At 38.4% G+C, this 27,212-nt stretch overlaps 1 protein-coding gene across 2 annotated transcripts in view; it reads right to left on the bottom strand.

The window, feature by feature from the left end:
* Nucleotides 1-1,960: 1,960 nt before the first annotated feature.
* Nucleotides 1,961-27,212, bottom strand: part of CRY1 (cryptochrome circadian regulator 1) — a 40,683-nt gene continuing 15,431 nt past the window's right edge. Inside the window, exons 2-14 of one of the 2 annotated variants that reach the window (XM_075428041.1) lie at nt 19,650-19,758; nt 15,865-16,007; nt 13,591-13,775; nt 12,149-12,237; nt 11,330-11,470; nt 10,925-11,236; nt 8,394-8,545; nt 8,094-8,296; nt 7,330-7,431; nt 6,072-6,164; nt 4,836-4,907; nt 4,633-4,740; nt 1,961-2,630 (exon numbers count right to left, since the gene is read on the bottom strand). In XM_075428041.1, coding sequence (XP_075284156.1) covers nt 4,637-4,740; nt 4,836-4,907; nt 6,072-6,164; nt 7,330-7,431; nt 8,094-8,296; nt 8,394-8,545; nt 10,925-11,236; nt 11,330-11,470; nt 12,149-12,237; nt 13,591-13,775; nt 15,865-16,007; nt 19,650-19,758 — 1,705 coding nt within the window. In that variant the 3' untranslated portion in view covers nt 1,961-2,630; nt 4,633-4,636. The remainder of the gene's footprint in view (nt 2,631-4,632; nt 4,741-4,835; nt 4,908-6,071; nt 6,165-7,329; nt 7,432-8,093; nt 8,297-8,393; nt 8,546-10,924; nt 11,237-11,329; nt 11,471-12,148; nt 12,238-13,590; nt 13,776-15,864; nt 16,008-19,649; nt 19,759-27,212) is intronic. The other variant, XM_075428042.1, reaches the window with a different exon arrangement.

The raw sequence follows: 27,212 nt of genomic DNA, 5'->3' as shown, positions 1-27,212 counted from the left end.
GGCCACGCAAGTTCCTTTGGAAACACTCGGTTCCTGAAGGCTTAAACACACTCAAAGTTTATTTTTTTCAATCACAGATATCAGCTGGAGTTGCCTCTGCACACCTCCAGAATACTTTCTCCTGGGGTTTGGTTTCCAAGAAGCCTCAGTCTGCAACGCTCCTCTCCCCATCCCCTACCAGCCCAGGGAAGGGCCAGCTAGACCCCTCCAGAACAGAGCTTTCTTGAGGAACACTTCAAGCTCCGTTCCTGAAGGAGAGGTCTCACGAGAAACAATACCCTGGCCCTTACCCATAGTGGGTTTGTAACACGTGTCCAACTTCTTGAAAATCACAAGGGGGTAGTGGGGGCGGGGGGAGAAAACCGCCGCATTTACAATTGTTTTGGTCGATTTTACCATGCAGCCAAAACCTCAGCCTTTTTTATTTCTTTTTGTGGTCACAGCAAGCACCAGTGGGAGGGCGGAATACGAAGCAAAGGGCTTTTATGAAACTGCTGCTCCTCAGAAGGCAACTTCTCCCCTCTCTCACACTAACCTACGTGCAGACCGTTTCTTCCACTGCAGTCCTGACACCAAAACACATTCAAGCCAGCACACGAGAGAAACGGCATCTTCATCGCCATTTTTCCTTCCCGAACCTAAGGACTTACCTGCACCAAGAAGAGGAATCCTCCTCTCATCATTTAAGGAGGGGGGAATTAACTTACCATAGAAATTAACTCCTTGGGAAATTTCTTCTTTCACCCATTGAACTTCCAGGCCAGCTGGGTGAAAGGTGATGTTTAAGCATATGTTCTTACCTTGACGAAGTTTCTCTGCAGGAGTTGCACAGCCTATTCATTCTGAAAAGCGAGGTGGGTTATTTCATTTAGATGGTATGATTTCTTTTTAGTATAAGTCAGCAGAGAAAATCCACTATGATCTTGCCTTGACAGAATACAACATTTCCTAAGACAGTGTAGGCCTATAGTCTTTTTTTCTCCCCCCCCCAAACTACTTAAACAGAAGAATTGTTTATTCTACTGATTATGTATGTCCCTAGGAAACTTCTCCATTCTACTCGGACTCATCTGTGGAAAATGCTTAGCATCTGCTTCTCCATTCTCGCTGCTGAGATTTTTTTTTTTTTTCTTCAAGATCAGTCAAAGGTTCTCTGCCTCAAGACAGTAAGCGTGCTTGTATTTTCTTAGCAGTACTTTGATTTTGCTGTTGTATCCAAATCAGTATGCAGAGATATTTAACATTAACTATTATAATCCAAAATCTAGGAACAGGCAGAACCACAGCTGTTTATTCCACAGCAAGTGCCCTGCTACATATGTTGTCAGCCCATGAATCCGGTCTGAATTTTAAACCGACACACAGAAGTGACTGGAAGTCACTCATGTGATACCAAGAACAAGGTAATTAACTCCTCCCACATGAGAATTAATTTGTGTCCCCACTCCAGTAGGTAACTGACCCAGTTATATGCAAAATGCAGTAATTCAGACTGCTTCCTCAGAGACCTTAATGGTCTGAGAAAACATTTACATACAACTTCTCGAAACGTTTGAGACAGTATTGACTGCCAGTAGTCAGCAAACCCGATGTGTTTTTAGAAATCAACATCCTCAAAGAGCAACAAAGTAGCTGCAGTGCAGGAAAGATGACTGGGTTATCAAGCAAATCGCAGTTACAGAAAAAAAACACCTAAATTTTGAAGAAACACTTAATAAATACATTGGTGAAAAATATTTAATGGTAAGAATACATACATGCATGCAATTTCAACACAAAGGCCCAAATAACTTTGATAGTGTTTTGCTTCAGTATCATGAAACTGGAAGTGAAAGGTAATATAGTTCACTGTTCATGGCTTCCAGATCAAGCCTAAAAATTACATTTCCCTTCTTTTCTCCTGAACTGTTTTGTTTGGAAATACACATCGGAGCAATAGCGTACAAAAAAGACAGACATATGTATCTGTATATACAATGTTCTTTTATTAACAAGGTTTGTCATTACTGAACAAGGCAACTGGGAAATACAAGGACTGGACATATACATGAAAATTTTACAACTCGACAAAAAATTGGCATATGGCTTATATACAGATGCAATTGATAAAGGTTACAACTCTACTGTATTTGATTAAACACAGTCCTAAGCACTAATATTATGAAAATATGAAGTTGATCATACAGAGGTGAAGTTCTGGAATCTAAGAAGAATAACAATTTAAAAACTTCAAAACCTTCTATATCCACCCATTTCACTTACCACCACTACAGCTTTTCTTACTACCATATGCATGAAAGATTATCAAAAATATATTGATGGGTCTATCGCTAATCATGAATGTTTGTATTTACATTAAGTTAGCAAATTCCTCACCAAATACTTTATATACAAAACTCAATTTGCCCTTTGTGAAAGAGTCATTAAAAAGTTAAAAACCATAGAAATGCCAGTTAGAAATAACGCATTCAAAAAACTGGACTGGTTGACAACTGAGAACAATTGAAAATAACTTATGAAAAAGTATGTCATTTTAGTACAACTACTCTCACAACACTTCGGTTCCAATACAGAGTAGCAGGAATTTTGTCCTCTGTGTTCTTAGAGCAGTATCTTCTCTTCCAACAACGCTGCAAGAAAAAAGAAAACACAATTATTCTTAAGCAGTTTGGCCTGAGTCTTCGAAGAAGGCAGAAATAATTCACGGGACCAATATTCTTTCCCCCCTTCTCTGTGCAGGGAGCCCTGTCCCCATTTGTACTGGCCCAAATACTCAGAATTCTAATTTTTTACTCCTTAGAGGCCAAAAGGGGAAGAAAAAAAATAAGAAAAAAGAAAAGAGAAACCCAACATCCTCTGTGCTTTAGTGCTATTCAGAAAGTTCACATCCTTTCTCCAGCAGCGTTTTTGAGTATGATCTCGGCTGATTTTTGTATTTGACTAATGCCTTTGCAGCACGCTTTGAACACCACTAACAAAATCCGTCTTCTCTGCAAACCAGAAACCCCTCCAACCTGTCTCAATTGAAAAAGAGCTTAGACAGGAACCAGACGTTCGCTCTGCAGGCACTTCTTCTACACAGACACGAGCACCTAAGGAATTCTGCAATACAAAACATGGATGCTGAATGAATCTACACATACTAAGGATTAGACAGCTACTGAAACACGGACTCTCTTGGATTTGCGTTCACTCCGGCCCATCCAAGTACCAGAAATCAGTCTGAGAACACAGAAGCACAGTTTACAGTGCTTTCAGGATGTGAGAAAATAGCAGATGGATCAATCGCTAAGGTCTCAGCTGACTTCAAGAGACAGGCATTACAGAAACAACGCTGTGGCTCTTCACTGAATCAAACCAGTACAACACAACTGTTCATAATGCACCACGACAACTTTGTCAAAGTGCTGACACCAAGTAACAAGCAAAATTAGATCTTGCTGTCAAACCCAAATGAAGCGGACTGAATTTCCCGTTTTATCTCTAGAGGTGCTGAATGCGTCTTCTATACTTGCTTTATGGACTCCCTATCTTCCAACTCCACCAAAGTCTCTCCACGTGCTGTTATCTCGCCTGGGTGCAATTCTTACTTAGTCTTCAAACTCCACAATGACCAACATGCAGCATTTTTTTGGTAAAAGATAAGGATGGAATGACACATCAACCATCTTTAATCTATGCAACCACACTCCCTAGTCTTGAAATCTTGTCCCCTCCTGTTTCAGACAGCTCTCCATTCTTTGGCTTTCCTCTTTAACTTGTCTTTCAGGTCATCTTCCTTATTCCTCTCAAATCAAGCTCACTGGGGGAAGGAGTGCAACATCTTCTCTTTTCTCTATGCTGTTCCTAAGTAACTTTATCCAACACACAAAACCCACTTCTCTATGCTGATGATTTCACACGGATCAAACTCTTTCTCTAGTTTACTGCTTCCCTCTCTCCACATTTTCACACCGGTTCGTGTACATCTATCTAGCAAAGCCTCACTCTCCAAATGCAAGTACTTTTCACCACTGCTTTCCTTGACAAACTTTGGCAATCTGAGCATCCTGCTTAGGTTACAGACCAATGACAAACACTCAAGTCTTCAGATCTTTCTTGTCCCTACGTCTCTGCATGCAATAACTACATCAGCATTTTGCAGGTTTTCTGCAGTGTCTCTCTACAACGTGTTCTGCTTAGCCCACACGTATGACAAACTCTAATCCAGGCCCTGAGCCTTTCCTTTTAAGTTGCGTTAGTCTTCTGATTCAGGTCACCGTACATTCACACGAACAGTGCTGCTGGCACAACTCAAGGCAAGATGCAGGAGCAGAGAGTAACTGAAGCTACAGCAGCAGCTCTGCTAACACATGCAAAATCAGTTTACCCATCTCCCTTTCATTAACACCTCAAATAATCTGTGTCTGGTAAGCTTCAGTTTGGTTCTATTTTTGTAGCTGCTTCCTCTATCACACTTCATAAACTCTCTAGAGCTTGGATTTTGGTTTGTGTTTGTACCTCGAACTAAAAAGTTTACAAAAATAATTTAGGATCGTTTGCATTGCAGCGACATGAATGTTATCATAGACACAAAATCTGTACAGGAATTTACTCATTAACAGGACAACTTTAAGGTTTCTCAGTTCTTACCAGTTTAATTTGTGCTCTGTCGCTGGACTTTTGGTCCAACGCTCTGAGTTTCTTCTTCTGGATTTGGGCGTTTCCCTGCACTAATGCCAGTACCAAGGGCTGTTCTTCCTGATAATTTAAAACCAATGTTTACATTAAGACTCTATTACACCTTTATATATTAAGGAAAAGTGTTTCGTCTTTTTTGTTGTTCTTTAAATTACCTGCTTGCAATAAGTGTGATTGCTGATTGTCTCCATGAGCATAGTGTAAGATACTACTTGCTTGACAGTAACCTGTTCAGATATAGTAGATATTTATTATAACAAAATTTAGAACTGCAAGCAAGTGTACAATTACATTCTTTACAACAACAAAAAGGAGCCAATTGATTTCTTTTCTGCCATAAAGAAAAATCCTGCCAGAAACCATCCTGAATGCAGAAGAGTTCTTATGCGAAAAAGCCTCATGTCAGCCTACAGCTATTAAATATATACGCACTTACATACACCCAGTGAACAATATTAAGTGCATACATATTTATGCATTATATTTGCAACAAGCAGAATGTTTATTTATCCAAACACTTTAACTCTTAAGTTGTTATAAATTTTAACATTTTTACTGCCAAGTGTCCTTATCCTTTTTATTATTCTGTTACAGCAATACTAGCGATTCCTTAGCATAATGAAGCTGTGGAAAAAAAAGAAATGTAAGTAACCTAAAAGATGCAAACTATTTTCTGGTTCATGTAAACTAAATACTGGCAACCTTGACACTAAGCGCTCTGCATAAATAGTGCAAATTAGCAAAAGCAATTGCACGGTTTCTTATTCTGAACAGTCGTGGTGTTCCGGTTATGTTCTGGATGCTTAAACAAAACACAGATTAGTCTTTCACCATCAGTAAACAGTAAAGACACAACTTCTGTTAAGACTGTAAAGAAAGAAACAGTTGTGCTAAATTTGATTGCAACTTCGATCTATCACAAACCACAGCTTAAGTCTCTGTATAAAGTAACAAAAATATGTCTCCACAATATGAGAATATCCACACAAAACTGTGGAAATTGATTATATATGAAAAGAGTGGTAGTAAAATCAGGGAAAAGATAACATACAAATTTTGCTACCAAATGCACAAAGTGAACTTCTCTCAATATCTTTCATTTAAAGTAACCTAGGATAATGCTTATTAATTTTTGTTTAGTCATATTTATGATCCCTCCCCCTCAAAACATACAAATACTATTCTAGATGAGCATTTTAGAGATAAAAGTGACAACACAAGCAAGTTCACTAAGAAATAATTTTTATGTTTCAAGAACAAAAACAAGGCCAGTTCAAGTCGTAGACACCAGCTGTCACCAAAAAAAGCTATCCATGATTTTGACGTTTTGTCTGGTTTTCCACAGTTGCAAGGATTTGGAGATCCTCTACAGACAGGCACTGCCATAATACCTTGCTGCTGAATTCCACTTGCTCCTGTATGAGAGTCTCCCAGAGCACAAGGCTGAACAACTGTATGACCATCACCAGTTCCCAGCTGAGCTCCTGGAGAGGCAGGAAAGAGACTTAAAACATAACAGAAGATACAATTCCAGTTCTGGAAGTTTAAATGTTGGGGCTTTTTCCCCCCCTCTTCAAGAGGTAGACTTTGATTGTGGCTTTTTTTTTTTAAATCATCTCAGAACAGGTCCAAAGCTCTAATGCTTTCGTCTTTCCAAATTCACATTTGCAAATTCAAATGAATACACAGTAACCTCCTACAAAATGGATACATTTCTGATACGAAAAGTGTAAGTACGTGTATACATTTAAAGTAGATATGTGTACACTTTAAGAAGAAAAGAGTGCACATAACGATAATTTTTTAAACCGAACCTTTCCCATCTTCTAAATCTCTGAACTTCATAGAAATAATAGTGCAAGCACTCAGCTTTAAGGAGTCTAGACTTTAATTCTTTGAGAGGAACAGTACTGCCTGAGAACAATAAGATCCATCTTCCTCCGCACTCTGCTTCTAAGCTTGACTAAAGCCTAAGGAGAACACAAAACCAGTAAATTCCAGCTCTGCTGTATCCTTTTACAATGAGGAGTCCAAGGTGTACATAGTATTCAAGATGTTGATGCACCATAGATTTATACAATGTTAACATTAGTAACTACTTAATGCTAGTCTTTGTATGTTACAGTAAGAATGTTAATAGTCCAAAGTAATTTTCATCAAAACTGTATGATAAATTCTATATTAAGTTTTCAGACAGTCGACCATAGTGTTGTTGACATTATAGTAGAATTAAATTCCAGTAAGCTATCTAATGCTAGTATTAGAAAGCTTTACAAATTAACACTTCTGACTTGAAAATTCGCAAATCGCTCCTTATTACAAATACCAAGATATGCTTGTAGAAGTCTACAAGCACATCACATTCAAATGCTTTTGAAATTAAACTGTTTGATACATGTTAGCAAGTAATTTCCAGGGGCAAAACACAGGTTGAAAAATTCTTACATGTTTGAGATAAAAACAAATCTAAAGATGTCTTTATACAAATACTACCAAACCTAGTGAATAAATTTGAAAATGTTTGTCATTTGCACTCAAAACTGCCTTGTGAAAACAGCTCTTTTATAATACATAATGCCAAGGGCACTATAAAAGAAGTCTGTGCAGTTCAGTTCCAATAATTTCATGTATCAAAAGAATTTGACTGACCTCCTGTACTACCACAACCAGAAATGCTTTCTGCTGGTGAATAGCCCATTAGGCCACCATTTCCATTCCCATTTGGATTAGAAGGCACTGTTGCAAGAAGACCTAAGCAACAAAATAAAATACATAGCCATAAAGAAAGACAGAAAAAAAAAAAAAAAAGATTAAGCGTAGGATGCATTTTTCCTCATGACAGCCAGTTCTCCACCCTCACCCTGAGTGGTTTACTTTTATAACAGGGGAGTATCTCTCTATCTTGCCTACTTCTAGGATCTTGCCAAGTAGTTTTAGTTCACAATTACTCAACAAACATTTTCTACATAATATCCTGCACAAATCTTCCAATATTCATTAGTTACACATATTCGTTATGTTGCACTGCAGGGCAACACATCCTGATACAATAACCAATATATGAACATACTGACAGTATGGTTGAAGTTATCAGCCACATGAATTTACTAATCACTGGTATTAAACCCTATCTGTACAAGAGTATCAGAATACACAGAAGACTTAGCTGAGCCAAAAAATTTCCAAAAACCCACAGAAAAAAAAATTGCAGGTAAGGTTTGGAAAGAGGCATTCCCCTCAAGCTCTTTCTTCCCTTTCTTAGTTACATCTAACATTTTCATTTATTTAGATACACAACCCCGCTCACCACACTCAGCTCATACCTGACTACCACTGCTACAGGACAAAATTACTAATTGCTAGAAGGTGAGAGAAGCTTTCAAACAAATAAAGACAACAGCCTATAACCATACCCAGTCCTCTGTATCGTGAAAGCTGCTGGTAGATTTGTTTCATCCTCTCAATATTCAGACGGCTTGCCTCTGCATGATTTACCATGGGTTTGGGATAATTAACTCCTATAATACATTTTGCAGCCTTCTGGACACTCTCTGGGGCATTCCAAGGATCATAGATGTATTTTGCAGGGAAACCTCTAAGTACTGGCAAATAACGTCTTTAAAAAAAAAAAAAAAAGGTAATTTTAAGTATAAAGCCACTTGACAGTTTAAGCAACATCCATGCATCACAGCAATTTCTGGATTGTCAGTTACCTGATATAATCCCCATTTGGGTCAGTTCTTCTGCCAAAACCCACTGGACAGTAGCAGTGAAAAAACTGCTGAAAGAAGGAACTACAGGAGAGCCACATCCAGCTTCCAGCATTCACGCTCCAGTCTGCGTCAAGTAAGAGCTCTTCAAAGACCTTAAGAAATCAGAGCAACAAGTTAGTCTGAACATGGCACACCTGCGAGAGACCTACTTTTTCAGGAGTTGTTCTGAGTTTCTGATTTCAGCAGACAAAACCCAACTCTTCAATACAGCAACACTCTTTCTCACCTGGCAACATTCACCAAATACTCAGTACACAGCTGCAGAGACTTACTTCGGTGCCAAACTCAAGAACAAAAGTGTGATAGCCTGTTTGGCTTTTAACCTATAAAAAAAACTTGTAGACATCTCAGAAAACTGTAAGCAAACAGTTGCACATTGTTGCGTAAACACATCCTTAAAGAATAAATCCCCAAAGGATGGCTGGAGCCTGACTGCTTGCAAGTGGCATTTGTTGCTTTCAGAAGAGTTGCTTCATCACATTACAACCGAGTAAGATTTGCAAACTTCCAGAAAACACGAACACACAAAGCCCGTTTCAAACTCAAATTGTCGGTCTGAATACCTCAACTTGCACAGCACCTTTCAACTCTTGGAGTCCCAAGAGTAGAATTCAAGAGTTTCAGTGCAGCACAAACATTCAGAAGTTGTGTTCTGGAAGGCCTACAGTTTACCTAGTAGGTCACAGTTTTGAGGATGCACCCTTAAATTCCTGGAGGCATATGAACCACCAAACATGCTGAAGAATGGTGAGACACATAATGAATTCTGGTCTGAAGACAAAAAAAATAATAAAAAAATCTTCTCTGGTAATTGCTACCCCTATTATATTAAAAATTGAAGATTTATGAGGGGGTTTACTTTAAGCCTGGAGCTCAATCATTGTTTAACATTCAAGTTTCCAGCACTGATTGTTTTTCAGTTACTAACACAGACAATACCAACTTGTATAAAAAGAAGTTTCTCTGCACTGAGAAATAAGTTTTCAAAACAGATACTTAATACATATTTTGGCAAGTTCTGATTTTCCTTTCAAACTTGCATCATCCCCAAATGTTGCAAAGAAACCATCATCTTTCTTCACACCAAGACACTAAAGCTTAACATCTTACTACTGCCACCCAACTTCAACTAATATTATTCCAATATAAAGTCTAAATAAGGTAATACTTTTAAACAAGTATGTCTCTCTCTACACACATTCAATAAGGCATTCATTCTACAGTATACACTGAGTAAGGGTTACAAAAGTATCTTTATCTATATATCTGCAACTACCTGTAAAAAAATAATTCTGAAAAAAAAAGATTTATCTTAACACACTTTTAAAAAACATTCTAAGTCAAAAGTGACTAATACTGTAACACGATCTTTAGATGAGCATTAAGTGTTAGCACACAACTGTTCCACTAGATGCTGCCATGTAGTAAGACTCTGGAAATAACATTGCTGCAGGAGGCCAGATTAACTTTTGCTAGCTACGGACATACGAATTGAACATCGTTCCACTGCACAAGCCCGAGCCCTCCATATATCTGTATTATTTCAAAAGCAAGAATAAATTGGCATTTATCTGTAATATAGAGCTTTGCTGTTTGGTTGAGTTACCTAGATAAAGACATTGAAGATGCACCTATATATGTACTGCAAAAGGAAAATTCTTAAAGCAGCTTACGTTGTTGTGTAACCAAGACAGTTGGTGTTTTTTTAAATGAAAGGTGTCTGCTTACAATTGATTTGTTAAGAAAGGTGAAATTTTTTAAGATTATATATGTATACATGGTCACAATACTGACAGCAAATAAATTATTTTTTTATATTTCAAAAATAAAAAACTGTTTAATTGATTATCATTGCTCAGTAAAAGACGTGCTACCCTTCTGAAAACATAAAACTGATTCAAAGGCTGAGATTAAATTATTCCATTCTTTTCTTCAAAACACTGACATCTGTAATTGGAACTTCAGCATCTCTTGGATACTCGCATAGATATTAATTGCGCTGAAACTTCAGCTAAATCACGTTGCCCATGCTCACACTTCTAACATTGGCAAAGAGACAGAAATTGCTGAAAGGACATTCTCAACTTTTAGTTTTTTCCCTGTAATTCCCACAGTGCTTTCCCTTCACAGGGAAGCAGATGCAAGATGTAAACAGAAACTGTCCACACAGTATGACTGGAATGATATTTCAATTAGAAGAGTAATCCATGTTTATTTGTCAAGATTTAGGAAGAAGTCTCAAGTTTAAAAGAACTGCAGATCTATTCTGACTGCAAGAAACACTCTAATATTCCAATAAAAAGGGGGCATTCAACAGGCAAACTCTGGCACGACTGGTTTATCAGAACCAATTTAACTTTGGCCACAGTTTAAGGTTTAACATTCAGTTTACACAACACAGTAACTATTCCAGAATGACTATCTGAAACTTTAACAGGCACTTTAAGAAATTAAAAAATAAGAAACAATACCTTCATTCCTTCTTCCCAGCTAATCCAGAGGTCACCTCGAGTCAAAAAGCATGCTACCGCATGCCGGGCTAAATGGTGAATCCAACCTTCTTGACGAAGCTGCGTCATAATCGCATCAATCCAAGGAAAACCTGTCCTGCCTTCTGCCCATTTGGCTAAAGCCTCAGGATTCTTATCCCATGGAATCTGAACACAGATAGGATTCCCCTCCATTTTATCAAAACGTGGATTGTTAGTCGCCGCTGTGTAGAAAAATTCACGCCATAACAGCTGGCCATAGAGGGAGAGGGGAGGGGAGCTGTTCTTTTTTACCTGAAGATCATCATTAAAGGAAAACATGTTATTAGGAGAAGTAGGGAAAAAATCATGGCATCTAAAAATGTGTACCTGACTACGTAGACGTACCTTTTTGTACAGATCCGTTAACTTGAAATAAAAGAGACGACAGGACAAACAGCCAAAGCGGAGGTAGGGACTAAGCCCCGTAGGGCTTGCCAGAAGGGAATTTGCATTCATTCGTGGTCTTTCAAAGTTTGCTACCCAAGCCTAAAAAAAAAAAAAAGGCAAAAACAAAAAAAATCAAAAAAAAAGAAAACACAAAAAGACCACAAACAAACAACCACCCAACACAAACAAACAACCACCCAACACAAACGAAAACAAGAACTACATGGCAATATCAGACTACAGGGTAAGTAGCAACTTGTAAACATAAAGGGAGAAATCATGCACTGTCTATAATCTATTCCAAACACTCCCATTAAGTTACCTACAATATCTAAGAGTTCCCTTCGAATCAGCAGAATCTCTACAAGGTAATTCATGTCCATGCAGAAGGCATGAACTGTCTTCCAGAAATACCTATCCTTTTCTTTTAAATACAGAGGAAACCTAGACAACTAGCAATATGTTAGCTTTGAGAGGAATTCCCATTCAAAGTTATAAAAAGTATGTTTCAAGTAAAATCACCTCCAAAGAAAAATTAAATTATTATTAGAAGAAAATAGTGTAACAGACTTCCTCTAAAATTCAAACTAAAGACAACCAGCTACCATCTTTTAAAACTAAGAAACATCAACTTGATTTATATCATTATATTGAGGCCTTGAGTTCACATTTTTGATTTTTCTTTTTAAAACAGCTTGTCCAATTCCTTTTACATTTCATTGCAAAGAGTGACTATGTTTCCCAGATATGTCATACTTGCAATGATTTGAAACATACCTTTCGTTCTAAATGTCTTTCCAATCGTGTGAGAGCTTCTGTTTCTCCCCCTGGCCATACTGCAGAAGGCAGACCATCTGTGTCAAAACCTGAAAAACAAATAAAAACAAGGAAATTCCTTGTTTGCTTATACTGTAGGGCAACAAAATTCTAACACACTGATACTTGACTACATTTTATTGTATCTTGAGAATAACCCTAAATTGGACACAGGAAAGCACAAGTTTTAAAACAGTATGCAACCAAGTCTTACCAAAGCACTTTCAATACATCTAACTTGCAGCAAAAAATCCAGTTTTTAGTTTTACATTCACATTACAAGTTTTACATGCTGAATAGCCTTACTTCAAATCCACTTTTTTTTTTTGCACAAAGCAACCTTTCTACCATTTTTCAAGTTATTTTCAAGTTCTCAGCTCTGCAATATGTGGGCTATGCCAAAACTACAACTTTTTTTTAAATTACTACTAAGAAGCAACTATTGCTATTGTAATTTACATAACACATAAAATTTTCCATCAAGTTAAAAGCATGACTGCTATCTTCAGAACATTCCTAAGTTTCCTTGACCTTGACTTAACAGATACGGATTACTGTCAATTTGATGATAAACACATACTTGAGCTGCAAAGAAAAGACGAAAAGAAGGTAATAAGATTTATTCCATACCCCCAAACTTCCCCAAGGTTTTTCACCAGGTGCATGAGATAACATGTCTGCCTGCAGTTTAATCACTGTATAGCGAGATCTCGTCTTCTTATAAAGCCTTTAAAAGCAAGATCTGTTGTATGAGAGTTCAAACAGACTAGACAGAGCAGCCAGAGCTTAGCCAAAATCTGTCCAGACCCTTTTGTTAGCAATTTGGAGGTCATATCACATTTGTTTGTGTTTCAGGGCAGGAGGGAACAGGAAAGAGAGTGAGAGATTCACAGGACAATAGCTTGATACGATTTCTTAAAATTAAATTTACAGAAACATAAGATTTCTTTTTTTCCCAAGAAGCTTCTAAAATAATTATTTGCCTTATTGTTATCTCTTTTTTGGCATTGCAAGACAAGAGGGTTTTTAAAATTAATTTGTAAAATGACAGATTAATGACCTGAAGCACAAAGACATCAAATGCATTTAATACAAAATGAAGTATCAAAGACTACCAGTAGCTTAATGATTATCTGGTATGATGGGAGAATGGCTACGCTCTATTACAAGAAGCCAAACAGTTCTTTGTGTAGTTTGATCTATCTGACCTGCCATTTAAAAGAAAACAACTAAAACTTACAGAGTTGATGATCCTTTTTTGTTCCTTTTGTACGTCATAATTGGCATCAGTTTAACAATTAACCACAAGTAGAACCTCTCTCATGGTTATTTTAAGTGTTATGCTTTTAGTGGTAGATTACATCTTACTTGTTTCACAATGTCAGAGCAATCTTAGAACATACCTAGCTCTTCAAGTGATGGGACACCGTATTTCTCGTCATGGTCATCAGAAACTGGAGTAGTACACTTTTCCATTACTTCTGCGGTTATAGTCTCCACTGGCATCTCCAGTGGTTCCATTCTACTAATTAGGGTCTGGAATCGCTTGTAAGTAAGAGGCGGCTGTCCTCCATTTAATTCTATTATTCTGGATTGAAAAAAAAAAAAGTATGTCAGAATAGTATATAACAATTTTTTTAATATAAAATATACACACAGAAAGATCTTCTTACATGCCTCTAGCATGTTATATAAAATCACAGATATACATAGTAATCCAGACAGTTTGAACTATAATTTTACCCTCATTTTTTCATGTCCTGGTTTCAGCTGGCATAGAGTTAATTTTCCTCCCAGTAGCTGCTACATTTAGGATCTAGTATGAGAAGAATGTTGGTAATACACTGATGTTTCTAGTTGTTGCTAAGAAAACAAGGATTTTTTTTTTTCCCTAGTCTCCCATATTCAGCTAATGGGCAGGTGTGCAGGAGCTGGGAGGGAGCACAGCCAGGCAGCCAGCCCGAGCTGGCCAGTGGAAATACTCCATACCACAGACATCGTGCTCAGTTCATGAATGGGAGTTGGCTGAGGGGGCAGGAATCATCTCTTTTCCAGGAGTGTGGTCTTTTCTGTGAGTTTGGCGACTTCTGCGAAACGCTCACGTTTGGTGAAACCTGCAGAATTCATGAGCTCTGGGAAACCCACGGGTTCCGTGATTGCTGCTCGGGGACTGGCTATGCCATCGGTCATCAGGTGGTAAGAAAAGATGTACTGTGTATAGCAGCTTGTTTTGCATATTCATTACAATTATTATTACTAGCATTAGTATTTCCTTTGTTGTCTTATGAAACTGTCTTAATCTTAACCCACAGTTTTACTTTTTTTTTCATTCTCCTCCCAATCCCACTGGCTGGGGGAGGAGCGAGTGAGTGGCTGCGTGGTCCTAGTTGCCAGCTGCTGGGTTAAACTACGACATCTCCCCACTAGGTAGACATATAAATTAACTGTTTATAACCAAGTAAATTATTCTTCATTCCTTGGTTGAGGAAGGTTCCTCAAGAACAAGTAAATAATGAATACAGCCAGCTCAAGGCAAAAAAAACAGATTAAGGCAGATGAGAGATCACAGCTACGTAAAGACACATCCAAGTCACCTACAAGACTATGCTATTTGTATACACACACAAAAAAAAAAAAAAATCTATTTTTCTATTCTGGTATTGAGAAGAGTAGTCAATATTACAACTGTCCTCATATGGAGGGGATTAATGTGTAGTTTATACACAATGACTGTTGTAAAAACAGTTTCCATATTTGGCATTGTCACCTTAAATGTATCTAAAATCTCAGACATAGGAAAAATTCAAGGAAGTAATTTACAAAGTGGCAGATGAAACCAGCTGTTCATTTGGGCAGGTGCTTGTGCAGGGACAGAAGAAAAGGAATTTTCAATTTAGGATTAACAAAAAAAAAATCAAACATTGCTTTCAAAACAGTAAATAATTCCCTTTCCTCCCATACATCCAGCTGCCTCTCGTACACTGGCTTGTAACAGAATAAAACGGGCATCTACCACAATAAATTGCTCAATGTTAAAAGAAGCCAAGTCATACTTTTGACTAGCTTACGGATGATGTTTCTATAATAGGGAGCTAATACTAATCCATTTAAATAGATCTGTGGAAAAATATAAACAAGACATTAAGTAAGGCAACACAGGGATGTCAGACAATCCCCATTTACTTACTGGATACATAACCAATAGGAAACAGTTCTTGAAAAATAAAGGACTTTCTGCTAACTTGTGCACAGCAAGTGAAATAAGGACAAAGCAATCTGACAAAACAACTAAACAACAGATCTTCTTTGGGAGAAGTTAGGGGCATATTTGAGTAACTTCATTACAAAAGACAGATAATTAACATGACCATTACTTTCAGAAGAACCCCCAATCAAAACTGTATTTCAGTGGTGGCAGGTTGACATTTGGACTTCATGATCTTAGAGGTCTTTTCAAACCTTAATGATTCTAAGATTTTTTTTTGGAGTTGCAAAGTTCTACTCAGTAGGTAATAAAAGTTGGATGGATGGGTAAAACAGAAATATCAAACAAATTTGTAGTCTTTCTAACTATGAAGTGATCTGAGTAGAAACTAGCACACAGTATCTAACCAAATACTACATAAAACTCATACTTTTTGTTTTTCTTTTTAAAATCAGAGGTAATGGTAACTTACTTGTCTAGGTCATATAATGTATGGGAAATTCGAACAATGACCTCCACTCCAGCTTCACTAGCCAGCTTCTTGATCGCCGCATCTCTTTCCTTCCCAAATGGTTCCGAATCATATTCAATAGAAAGTTTAGCAATATTCCATTCCTGCAACACGAAACAAAAATGTGATCCTTCAGCAACTCAGCTGCTTGATGGAGGGTGAGGGAAAGCAGAACGGGAAGAACAGGGACAAGATGGAACACCAGCTATCACCTGCAGATAGTTGTCAGAGATACACAAAGGTCCAAAATACCTTTAGACACACAGACTCACAAAAATAAAGTCCAATGTTTTAGTATCAAAGTATAAAAGAGAGCCTCTATCTGTCCCATTACTGTGGGTGCACACAGTAACGGGACAACTTCTGTGCAAATTTTGAGAACTCAGCTCTAACTTTAGGATCCTTATACCTTAAGAGACACAACAGAAGGAAAACACGACAGAGGCTGTCTTCTGGACATTGATCAGCAGCAGTATCTTGCTCTGCAGAAAAGCGTTTCACAAATGCCTGTCAACTTTAACAGCAGAACTGAAGTTTTAGGTGGCCGGGGAGGGGGGGTGTGTGTGAAATACTCCCCCAAACCAAATCCCACACACTCTCCTTCCCTTTTCCAAATCCCTACATCTCACCCACCAGAACAGAAAATGTTCAAATTCTCAATTAAAAAAAAAAACCTGTCCCCTAAAAAGAGGACATATTCAAGTCTAATACCCTTTATGTCAACAGATGCTATTACCAAGGCCAACAGTAATAGGTGACGGAAAAGAAGGAAAGAAAGGGATCAATTAATGGCCAAGGCTTCTGCAACAGCAGGAAATTGGAAAGGTGAAGTATGCACAGAATGATTCTAGAAAGCATCCTGCCAATCCAACTCAGCGAAATACCTTTCTAGTCCCTCAAAATCTTAAATAGTTGATTTAAATATACCAGGCAGACTATTTCAGAGAACCGGATTCACACCAAAGAGACAAGGGGCACTCTACTACGTTCACCCAGGGTGCTGGTTTAGCTCTCTCCTAGATGAAGTCCAGGTACAATGCTGAGGATAGGCAATTCCAAGGGGTGCTTGCTCTTTGAAAGAAGGCTTGGCTCCTTCCATCATTAAGTCTGCCAAGACTGACCCAGCAGGGCCTGAATCCTCAAGCAACCTCCTACACCCTCATACAACATTTATTTCCCCTTTCATAATGTAAAACTACTGTCTGACAAGTTGCAGTACATATTTTTTTCTAAATCTTTCTTTCCTCTGGCATATTGAAAAGAAAACCATAAAAAACATGTCTAAGAGCCAGAGATGTGTCCTCAAGGGAGCTAAGGAACTCCAAGACAGGTGCTCCATGATGCAAATACACCCAGATCACATCAGCACGAGCTGGACACTTAGAAGAAGCAGGGACACAAATCGCTTTGCCCATACTGCTCCCTGTGATGGATGCTTTTAGCAATAATGATGCATTTAAAGAATTAAAGATCATCCTAGTTTTATTTTCTTTATCAAGCAAGCCCCAAAGAGCTAGAGACACAGAGCAGAACAGGACTAATTGAAGAGAACGAGGCAAGAACCAACTAAAACTTGACTGGTTCAGGTTAATCAACAGGCGCCAAGTGGATGCCTGCTACCAGTGGAAGTCGCATCTCTGCAGTCAGATTGAACCACCATCCTCAAGTTACTTAAAAAAAACCCCAAACAAAACCAAACAAAACACCCTCAAACAAACAAAAAAACTAAAAGAATTTTGCAAAGACCTGCAAAGTCCACTGGTAAAAACATTCTTTCTCTATGCACTGCTCCAGAGGATGACAGACTACAGCAGCAGGCCGTCAGCAGCACTGTTGGCTAGTACTGTTGCAAACATGTTGCACTGAAATCAGTGTCTTCAGGAAGTAAAGCTGCTCTGAAGGACTGGAAAGAGGAAAGTAAACTCTCATATACACACACACACGAATGAAAGAGCCTAAAGGTTCTTAAGGCCTTTTGCAAAGCTAAAGACAGATCAGTGCTCTGCCTCTGCCTTTTGAAGGAATTTCCTTCAGCTTATGAAAAGGAGAGCCCTACCAAGAACAGCTATGAAACATTCACCCCCAGGAAATCCACAGATGCTGGCATCTGTGATAGTGGAACTTCTGTAGAGCCTTGTGTCAGGAGCCCTATCTCCTACCATGATCTACTTAAAGTTATATTCTCCCAGCCAAAAAACATCTATGCATGTTCTTCAGGGTCAGGATCATCACTCACCTTTGAGACATTTAATGAGGATGATCTGAAAAGCTTGGTTCAGTGTTATATGCCCTTCACTGCACTCCAAGTGCCTAATGTACTCCTCTGGCAAAAGAGGCTGTGAGATTAACGATACGAGATAGGTGCAAGATAGGTGCATGTTCCAGGTAGTCTTCAGCCAAAAGCTGAAGAAGTCCTTAAGAGCTTCAACAATGCCTCTTATTTGTTCAAGAATAGAGGATGTCCTGAAAAGCCCCTCAGTGAATATAGCATAATGACTTTTCTGATAATTTGAGGAACCAGAAGACATAGACAGATGTGAATGTTGGTTTTTTGATTGCTGCACACTATCTATATGAAAGTTATTTTCATTACTTTCTCAGCACTAAAATTAATATTCTGAAAACATGGCACTCCAATATTGTTAGGCACAGAAAGATCAGCCTAGCAGCAAGATCTGAAACAGGAGCTGTCAAAGTAGCCATTAAAGTATTTAAGAAAACTTGTCACAGATAATGCAAATTCAGAAGGCAACACACACAACGGCAAGATCTTTGCCCTATTCAGACTGCAATCACACTGAATTTGGCAGGCAGATATAACAAGCGTGAATATCTCAGGGGTTGCAAGCAGCAACTAATGCCACAATAGTCCTGCAGGAAATTCTTCACTGAGGGGATATCAAGAAAAGACCAGAGTATCATCTAGTTAGCATTTCACAACTAAAGCACAAAAACAGATGGAAACGTTTCGTTTTAGTTGAGTTTTCAGCTTGGTGTTGAAGACTTCTGAATAAAAATCTCGAACAGACGATCTCTTTGGAAAAACAACTATTATTTTTATTTTTCCGCACAGTCTTGCTTGTCTCAGTCACCTCAATCCAGTCATTCCATAAAATTGTTCATTTTTACTATCCTATTACAGTATTGTTACCTTAAATACACTATCGTCCATGGAAGACAACATCAGCAACAATCCCTCACAGCTTTAATTTGGCCAATAAGACCCTTACCCACAAAAGTCTTAAACTCCTTTGACTAGAAATTGCTTTTTACCTGTACTATGCTTTTACCAAGCCTACTATCAGCAAAAAGCTTATTAAACCCCTTTTAATGACCAAAAAGCAACCACAGCAGATATTTGGTCTAAACAGATCATCGCTTTTACAGTTCAGGCTTTGAACCTGGATTCATGTGCACAGAATTATATTTCAGTGTTTCAAAGGGAACCTGGAAAGGAAAATTTAACCTACGCTTAGCAAACTATTAGAAATCAGTTCCATTTCTGGAAAGACAGAAACCAAAAACTGTAATGTTTAAGAGCAGCTCAGTTCAGTTGGCGATATGCACATTAGAGGGGAAAAACCCAAATCTAACAAAAACAACCCTAAAAAGAAGCTGCAAGGATATACTTAAGCATTTGCATAGATAACAGCTTGCGCTGAATTATATAGTACAAGAAATATTCCTAGCTGAAACGAGTTAGTCACATTTATGGATAGAAACAACAACTGCAAGGTGGCATTTACCTTAAAAAGTCTGGGGAAAACATCTGCTGGCTGACCACGAATAACAAACAAACGTGAATTCAGTTTCCGTAGATTGGCATCAAGATCCTCAAGACATTGAAGCAGGAATCTGAAAGGAATTGTAAAGAAACATTTATTTTCTGAGGCAAACCAGACAATTTTAAAATAGAAAAAGGGAACTAAGAGGAACAATCCAACAAAGATTATCAGACCTTCAGTATTTGGTGTGTATTTTGGTGATGCATGCATGTTCACATCCTAATTACACTTAGCTTACAGTAGTTCAATACCATATAATATATTCAATGACACATAATTCAGAAAAACAAACTGCACCGTCATGCAAGTTTTCATCTCAACACTATTCAGCTCTGCAATGGACTAAAACATACTCAAGTCTTAACTAGAAGTATCTTGTCACTCTAAAGAAAAAAAAAAAGCACACCATAGACAAGAAACCCAGTAAACAAACAGACAATCAGCTGTTTGGCATACTGCTACTAAACTTAATCCAAGTCTTTCTTACAACACAGCCGCCTGAACTGTTACTAAAAACAGCATACCAGAGGACTACGTGGTCATAACTGTCCCTTTGGCCTTCATTTATAAAAATAGCCCTCTATACTTGGCTGTAACCTCACCTGAATTATTTAATTTGCAAAGCAGCAAATAAGGAAAAAAAAAAAAAAGGGAGGGGGAGAGGTGAATGGGGTACTGCAAATCTGGAAGTCTTCAATAGAAACAGGTAGCTGCAGGCTGTTGAGACAGGTTCGCATGTGTAAAGATTTATTAGTGGGTTCAGTAACTAAAAATAACTCCAATGGTGAAAGTTGTTTGGGGGAAGAAAGAAAAACAAAAGGAAGGAGAGGAAAAATGAAAACTCCCTTGGGACGAGTGAGACAGTGATGCTGGGGGTCGCCCCATGAGTGCCTTTCCCCTGGACTCCTCTCCAGCGTAGCAAATGGCTCCCCAACAATATTTTTCTTCGTAATAACAATCTAGTTTTCACCAGAAGCTGCTCAAATCCTGCTGGCTGCTCTTACTTACAAAGCTGCTGGCACTCGCCAAGGCGTGTGCTGATCAGGGCAGCCGCCAGCTCAGAGCCTAGTAGTCATTAACCCCTGTGCACCCACATTATTGGATCCCCCGTCATAAACCAAGAGCTACACCCAAAGAGAGAGAAGGGAAAAACAAAAGGCAAAGCAGAGGAGATTCCCATGCTGCAAGCCGTTATTGTGGAGGGAGGCCACAGCGCGAGGCCAGGCGGGCAGCAGGAGGAACAGCCCAGAGCCAGCGTGGGCAAAGCAGAGCCTGGGAGGCCTGGAGACACCGACCCACGGCCCGGGCGAGCGGGTGCACCCACCGCCAGCCCCCCCGGCATTACAAAGGCTACGGCGCCGAGCAACCAGGTCTGTTAACATCTGCGGAGTTCATAAGACACCTAGGTTTTTAAGAATGAATCCCAAAAAATAACCAGTTACAATGAAAACGCTACACCTTCTAGGAGGGATATAGCATACAGGACTGTTGTAAACCTACCAACATTTTTCACATTTTCTAGAGATTTAGCAATATGTAAAGGAGCCTACCTAACACATATTGCCTTCAACTTTATATGGAAAAAAATTACCACAAGTTATATGTAGAAGGCTGGCAGGAAAAGCCCCTAGCTGCTACTAAATGCCAAAAAAACTGTGGCTCAACCCGAAAGAGTTAACAGAAAGCAACGAGAGGAAGTCAGCGTACAAGAATACAACAGCTTCTTGGCTGGCAACTATGCTTATACGTTGAATGACTGGAACAAGCCAAAAACGTCTAATTCTCTCACTTCGCTAACTTTTATTTTTTTAAAAAACTTCAGGCTAGCGAGACCATGAAGTCAGATATGCTGTATCTAGAAAGAAACTTCTGTATACTCATTCCATTAGAAACCACACAGGAGTCATTTTAAGAATCAGATGAGAATCACATCTGCTTCTATCAGAGAAAGCTTGGGGCCCACGTTCCCAGGCCAAAGCCACTTCCAGACAAGACTCTGAAAAGTACAGCTTCATTTTATCATTTCTCTGAAACCTGGAACGACACACCTTATCATTAATACTATTCATCTGAATCTTGCTTTCAAGGAGCATGTCCATTCGCACATACTTCACAAATTGCTATGAAGACCAACTGCAGAAGTGTCCCAGATGCCTTTGAAACAGCTGAATAGGTTTGTTTTCTTGGTTTGGTGGGCCTTTGTTGTGGTGGTGGTTTTTTGGTTGGTTTTGGTTTTGTTTGTTTTGCTTGGATTTGTTTTTTTAACCGTTTATCACAGAGTATAGGGAAAGGGTATGAAGAGAGACTGGTGACATAAAATGCTCATACATATTCAAAGTAAAAATCTGTCTTTCAGGAAATGGTTAGGGTTTTAACTCGTTCGCGTCTCAGTTCCCCCTATTTTCTCAATCTCTCCTCTTCCTACCTGACTGACCACAACATACAACTTCTAGTCTGAACTCAGCATAAAATCCTATTCAAGAAGATTACGTGCACTGACCCAGTCTCCAATTCACATCCAAGATCCCTAAACTTGCCCTTAATACTGTTTAATCTCTATTTTGTTCGTTCCCCAAATCCCCTCTATTATCTCTTTTAACTATCTCTTACCACACTCCTGCATTTCATCGCCATAAAACTCTTTCATGTATTTAACAAACATAATAGTGTAGACTCAAACTGTGAAAACTGTTAAGTACATATAGGAAACCAATGGTAGAGTGGCTGGGGGGATGACACACAACACGAATTCCCACTACCTGAACAAAAACGAACAAGTGAAAAACAGCCAAACCACAGCTTGTGTTGCACATCACTGAAAGCACCTTGTTCAAAAATATAACAGACCAAATTAAACCCTAGCAACCCGACGATATCTACAGTAACAGCAATGCAAAAGAATACTGCTTTTGACTTTCAGAACACAGATCCAGTTTACAAGTGGTTACTCAAAACAAGCATGCAATTTATTATGCATATTTGAAGCTTTCAGTTAGATTAAGTGTGCTTTAACAAAATGTGTTTCAAATAAATAATAACCTGTTTCATTTTCACCAATTATATTTATACTATACAACATCTAAAGGCATTTTCCATTAAAGTGTTAACAAAATTTGTCTGACAGAAAAGCCTTTACACAGGTTTGTCTTGCTCTATTAAGAACGAACCTTTTTAAAACACTGCTTCTAGATACAACCCCTAACAAGAAACTTAATAGTTGAATCAACTACTTGTCATAACCAAAGTTTTCACCTCCTCTTTTTCTCATGAGTACCTTTAAAACTTGCAGAAGCAGCACAGTACCTTTACCACGGATAAATGCATGCTAACTAACATCTAGCTTCAGGTATGTCCAGATACAAATTACCTGGAATTTAAGGAGGGAAAATTTGACCTTTCAGAACTTCTGCATTCCTCTAATGTGTTAACAGATGCCTGTGTGAACGTTTTAACTATGCCAGCTCCCTAGCACAACTTCTAATTGCTGCACTTTCTCTAATTTTGGCATGGCATTGTAATGGCATTGCATGTATCTCCTGTCCTAGCAAATAAATGTTTCATCTATAACATACACATGTAGGTTGGATAGGAACAGTAACATATTCACAACATGCACACTCCCATGCATATTAAGCACACCAACAGAAAAAAATAGAATAATAATTCTTAGCATTCAATATACAGTGAATTATGATGGGATCTGGAACAGAAGAGTTTTTCGTTTTCCAAGGTATCATTTTGACTGGTAACACTTGTCTGCAAGTGAAAGTGGTTCTGAATGACTTTAACACCATGCATGGGCACTTGCTGCCTCACAGGAACATGCAAGTGTTTTGCCCAGTGCAGACATTTAAACATAATTAAGCGCAGCATTCTAGCACAGACAGAGCAAAATTATCTGAGCTTTCTCTTGGAAGAGATACACCAAAATACTCACAAACATGTTTCTTTCACAGTACAACACAAATGAAGATGAATGGTAAATTAGTCTGCAAGCTGAAACCAAGTATGAAAACTCCGTCTCATAAAAAGTAATTTTTTTTTCAGTATATGAGCTCTTGAGGCAAAGTTTCTTCACAGCAGCTACAAAGCAAAAGCTACTAGGCTTGAACTCTATTATACTTTACACCAAAGTGTGGCAATCAGGAGCTATTTAAATCTCTCCCTACAGTAAAAGGTCATGTTTCTGAGTCCTCTCAACCTAACAGTGAACGGGAAAGCACTTTCTTTTCCACTTTGCATGAGTATAAACACTGCATGACACAAACTCATTACAAAGACGCAGAAAGGATGCATGGATATTTTTTATCAGATTAGAGCACCAGCCCAGGTTCCTGCCTCTGGTCTTCAGCTTCCCTTGGACAAACCAGAGGAAGGAAAAGCTCACCATCCATTTCACAGTAGCAAGCTGTGTGATGTGCAGGCATGACTGAGGCGATGGAGCGAGGCAGAAAAGACTTACTTACTGTAACACAGGGAAGATGCTGATGCAAAGCATACCTGTCTTTAAACAACATTATCAGAGGGCATTACACACATTTTGCTCAGGGTTATCTAATTATGATATTCAGAATTTTCATGAAAACTTCTGAAGACCACATTCTTCAAAACACACGCACATAAAATCTCAGCTGATTACTCTAAGAAACTCCACAATCTTCCCTGCTGCTAATCATGCAAAGTCTGTTTGGGGTCTGCAACCTAAACTAAATTTTCTGCCCCCCTACATCTTGAGAGTGACTGTCAGAAACTGGTTCGCATAATATAGATCATAATTTTAGCGACCATGCAACTGAAATGAAGTGGTACCATCAAGGCAGAAATTCAAAAAGTTAACTAATTGTTAACACAGTTAACCATTAACAAAACAAACAAAACTAAGCACTACATCATGCAGCCTTCCTGGCTCTGCACTATTAACGTGATTAAAGACTAAAGAAGTCAGGAGCAGTCTGTTAAAAAGGTAGCATTTGTACTTCACAGGAGACTTGCAAGAAGCATACTCACAGACACACTGTTTAAGGCTACTGTTAACTCTTGTTTGGGGTTATTTTGGAGAATAACAAACACCAAGAAACCGTAATCACACAGAACCACCCTTGCCAGTATGAAATGAGGACAGTTGCTGGGAATTGAGGGGACTTCAAACGCAATGACTTATCTTTCAGGCGTCATTCACATCTGAAAACTGTGGTGCTAAGCTGTTAAGAATCAAGAAACTTCAGTTTCAGGGTTTCTTCTGCACTGATCCAGATTCTGAGTGTAACCATTAGGCAAGGCAGGAACGTTAGACTGCAGAGCCAGTACCACATGAAAGCAAGCAATCTAGTCAGGCTTCCTCATTCTGAGGAAGAAGTTTAAAAAGCAGAGTGAAAAAGAACAGTGCTAAAACTTGCTTCATTCCTAAATCTAATAAATATTTTTACTTACGACTGGTCAAATTCCAGCAATCCGTTCAAACTTCTGTTTAACCAATCTTTTAAACACCTTCTAGCTACCCACTAGTCCTCATACCAAGCCATTGATTACAATCTCTCCAGTGAAAGAAAAGTGCTGTCAAACAAGACTCACATCGTTATGGGTATTTGATTGCCACCCAGACTTTGTCTATCAATTATCTTCAGCAGCCTAACGACTGCTAGCTTTGTTTTCCCTTTCAAGTTTTTCCCCCAACACTGCTAACAGATATTCCTCCTTCAACTTCCAGAGTTTAGTAGAGCTGGATTCAATACAAAGAAAGAATATTACATACTGCGCAACATCAGCCACGTTTTTTTATTTGAGAGAGTATAATTTACAGCATTAGACCCTGATTGTGTTACTAATTATGCAACGCTTATTTCTCTTCATGGGAAGAGAGAGAGTGACCCTTTCTTTCACACACATCTACTATTTTGCTATATGTTCTTTTAGGTCATTATGAAAGTCCAGTATCGTTTAGGTAAATGCATTCCTGATACTAGCTTCTACAGGAATCATAAGGCAGATTTCATCTAATACCAAAACAGAGTATGAAACACTGAGAAGTATCTGAAATTTGATGTACCTATATACAAATATTTAATATTTTATCAGTAGATTTTCCTCTTTGATTGCCACCATCCAATGTGTCTTACCGCTAGCAGTATATTCTTACGAAACTATAAGAAGATTAAGCTCAGACAGGATTTAAGTGTTATGTACACTCCACCGCATCCTTTGGCAACAAGCCATAGTAATATTTTCTTAATTACCAAATCAAGGTCACAGAGGCATGCTTTGTCATATTACATTGTTTCAGTGAATACTACATACAACTCCCACATCCTAAAAAGGTATACAATAATACACTTCATAGAGGTATTATCCTTTAAGCTTACACACACGAGCAGGAAAAGGTTCACGTTATTCAACTCCAGATACTTAAGTGAAGTGGCTGTGGGAGCTAACTAATCTCCTGCAGGGTTGCTCTACAGTCAGTGGAGAAAAAACAGCTCCTTTAGAGTGCAATTCAGGACTTCAGCATCTTTCATAACTTAGTAAGAGCTTATCCACATGTAAAAACAAAACCAAACACAGACCATGAATGCCTCACTTGGCTTTTTTCCTCTAATATTTACTACTATTACAATCTTCAAGCCAAAGCAGAGCTGTGATGGAGGAAGAATGCAAGATACACCCAAGCCTATGGACGGCTAAGATATTCATAATCGCTGTAAAAGACGTTCTTAAAGAACAAATTCAACTCTTTGAAAAAGGACAAAAGAAAGTGCTTCGAACAATAATTGAGAGAAAGCAGTGTCTAAAATTTTTGTCTCTCCAAGCTGAGTCCTTTTTAGGTGCATATTCTTTGCAGCCAAGTAGTAAAGACCGTTTCACATATGGAGTGGGACTAGAATACCAACTACACAGCAAGCAACACTGTGCTATTAAGAACAACAAAATCATTTGAATGTAACCTAGCTTACACTGGACACAAAGCTAGCATTTCCTTACATATCATTCCTCATTAATTTCTTTCCAATTGAACCACCATTTCAAGGTTAACATTCCCCAAAGGAATAAAACATGCAAAATTTGTGTCCTATTCGAAAAACAGTCAATCTCCCAAATAGCAACCTGTAGTTGGTTCCTATGTTGCGAGCCATACATCACAGCAAATAGCATATTTAGCTTCTGTAAAGATCTGGATCTTCACTTCACATTCAAATGGCACCTATTATTCAACTAAACTATTCCCATATAACTAGCAACAAACATCTCAAATTACTCGCTTGTTACAAAGGTCAGCCTTCTGGTGATCTGAGACTAACAGGCTCACAGCTTCCTAAATATCTCCCCAGTGTCTGCCATTCTTTAATGTATATATTCCGTGTTTATTTTTCTCTAATCCGCCAATTCCAATCTGATAAATCAAAGTCTGTATTATTTACCTTTAATTCCTTATGCCTACTCTTTCCAGAGAGAAACTAGCTGGATCCATAAAGGAAAACCCAAGAGCAAACAAATGTATTTCCAGTGGGAACAGCTGGGCAAATACTACCT

Source organism: Opisthocomus hoazin, chromosome 8, assembly GCF_030867145.1.
Source record: "Opisthocomus hoazin isolate bOpiHoa1 chromosome 8, bOpiHoa1.hap1, whole genome shotgun sequence".
Lineage (NCBI taxonomy): Eukaryota > Metazoa > Chordata > Aves > Opisthocomiformes > Opisthocomidae > Opisthocomus > Opisthocomus hoazin.
Note: the sequence above shows the minus strand (reverse complement) of the source record. Positions and strands in the feature narration are given on the sequence as shown.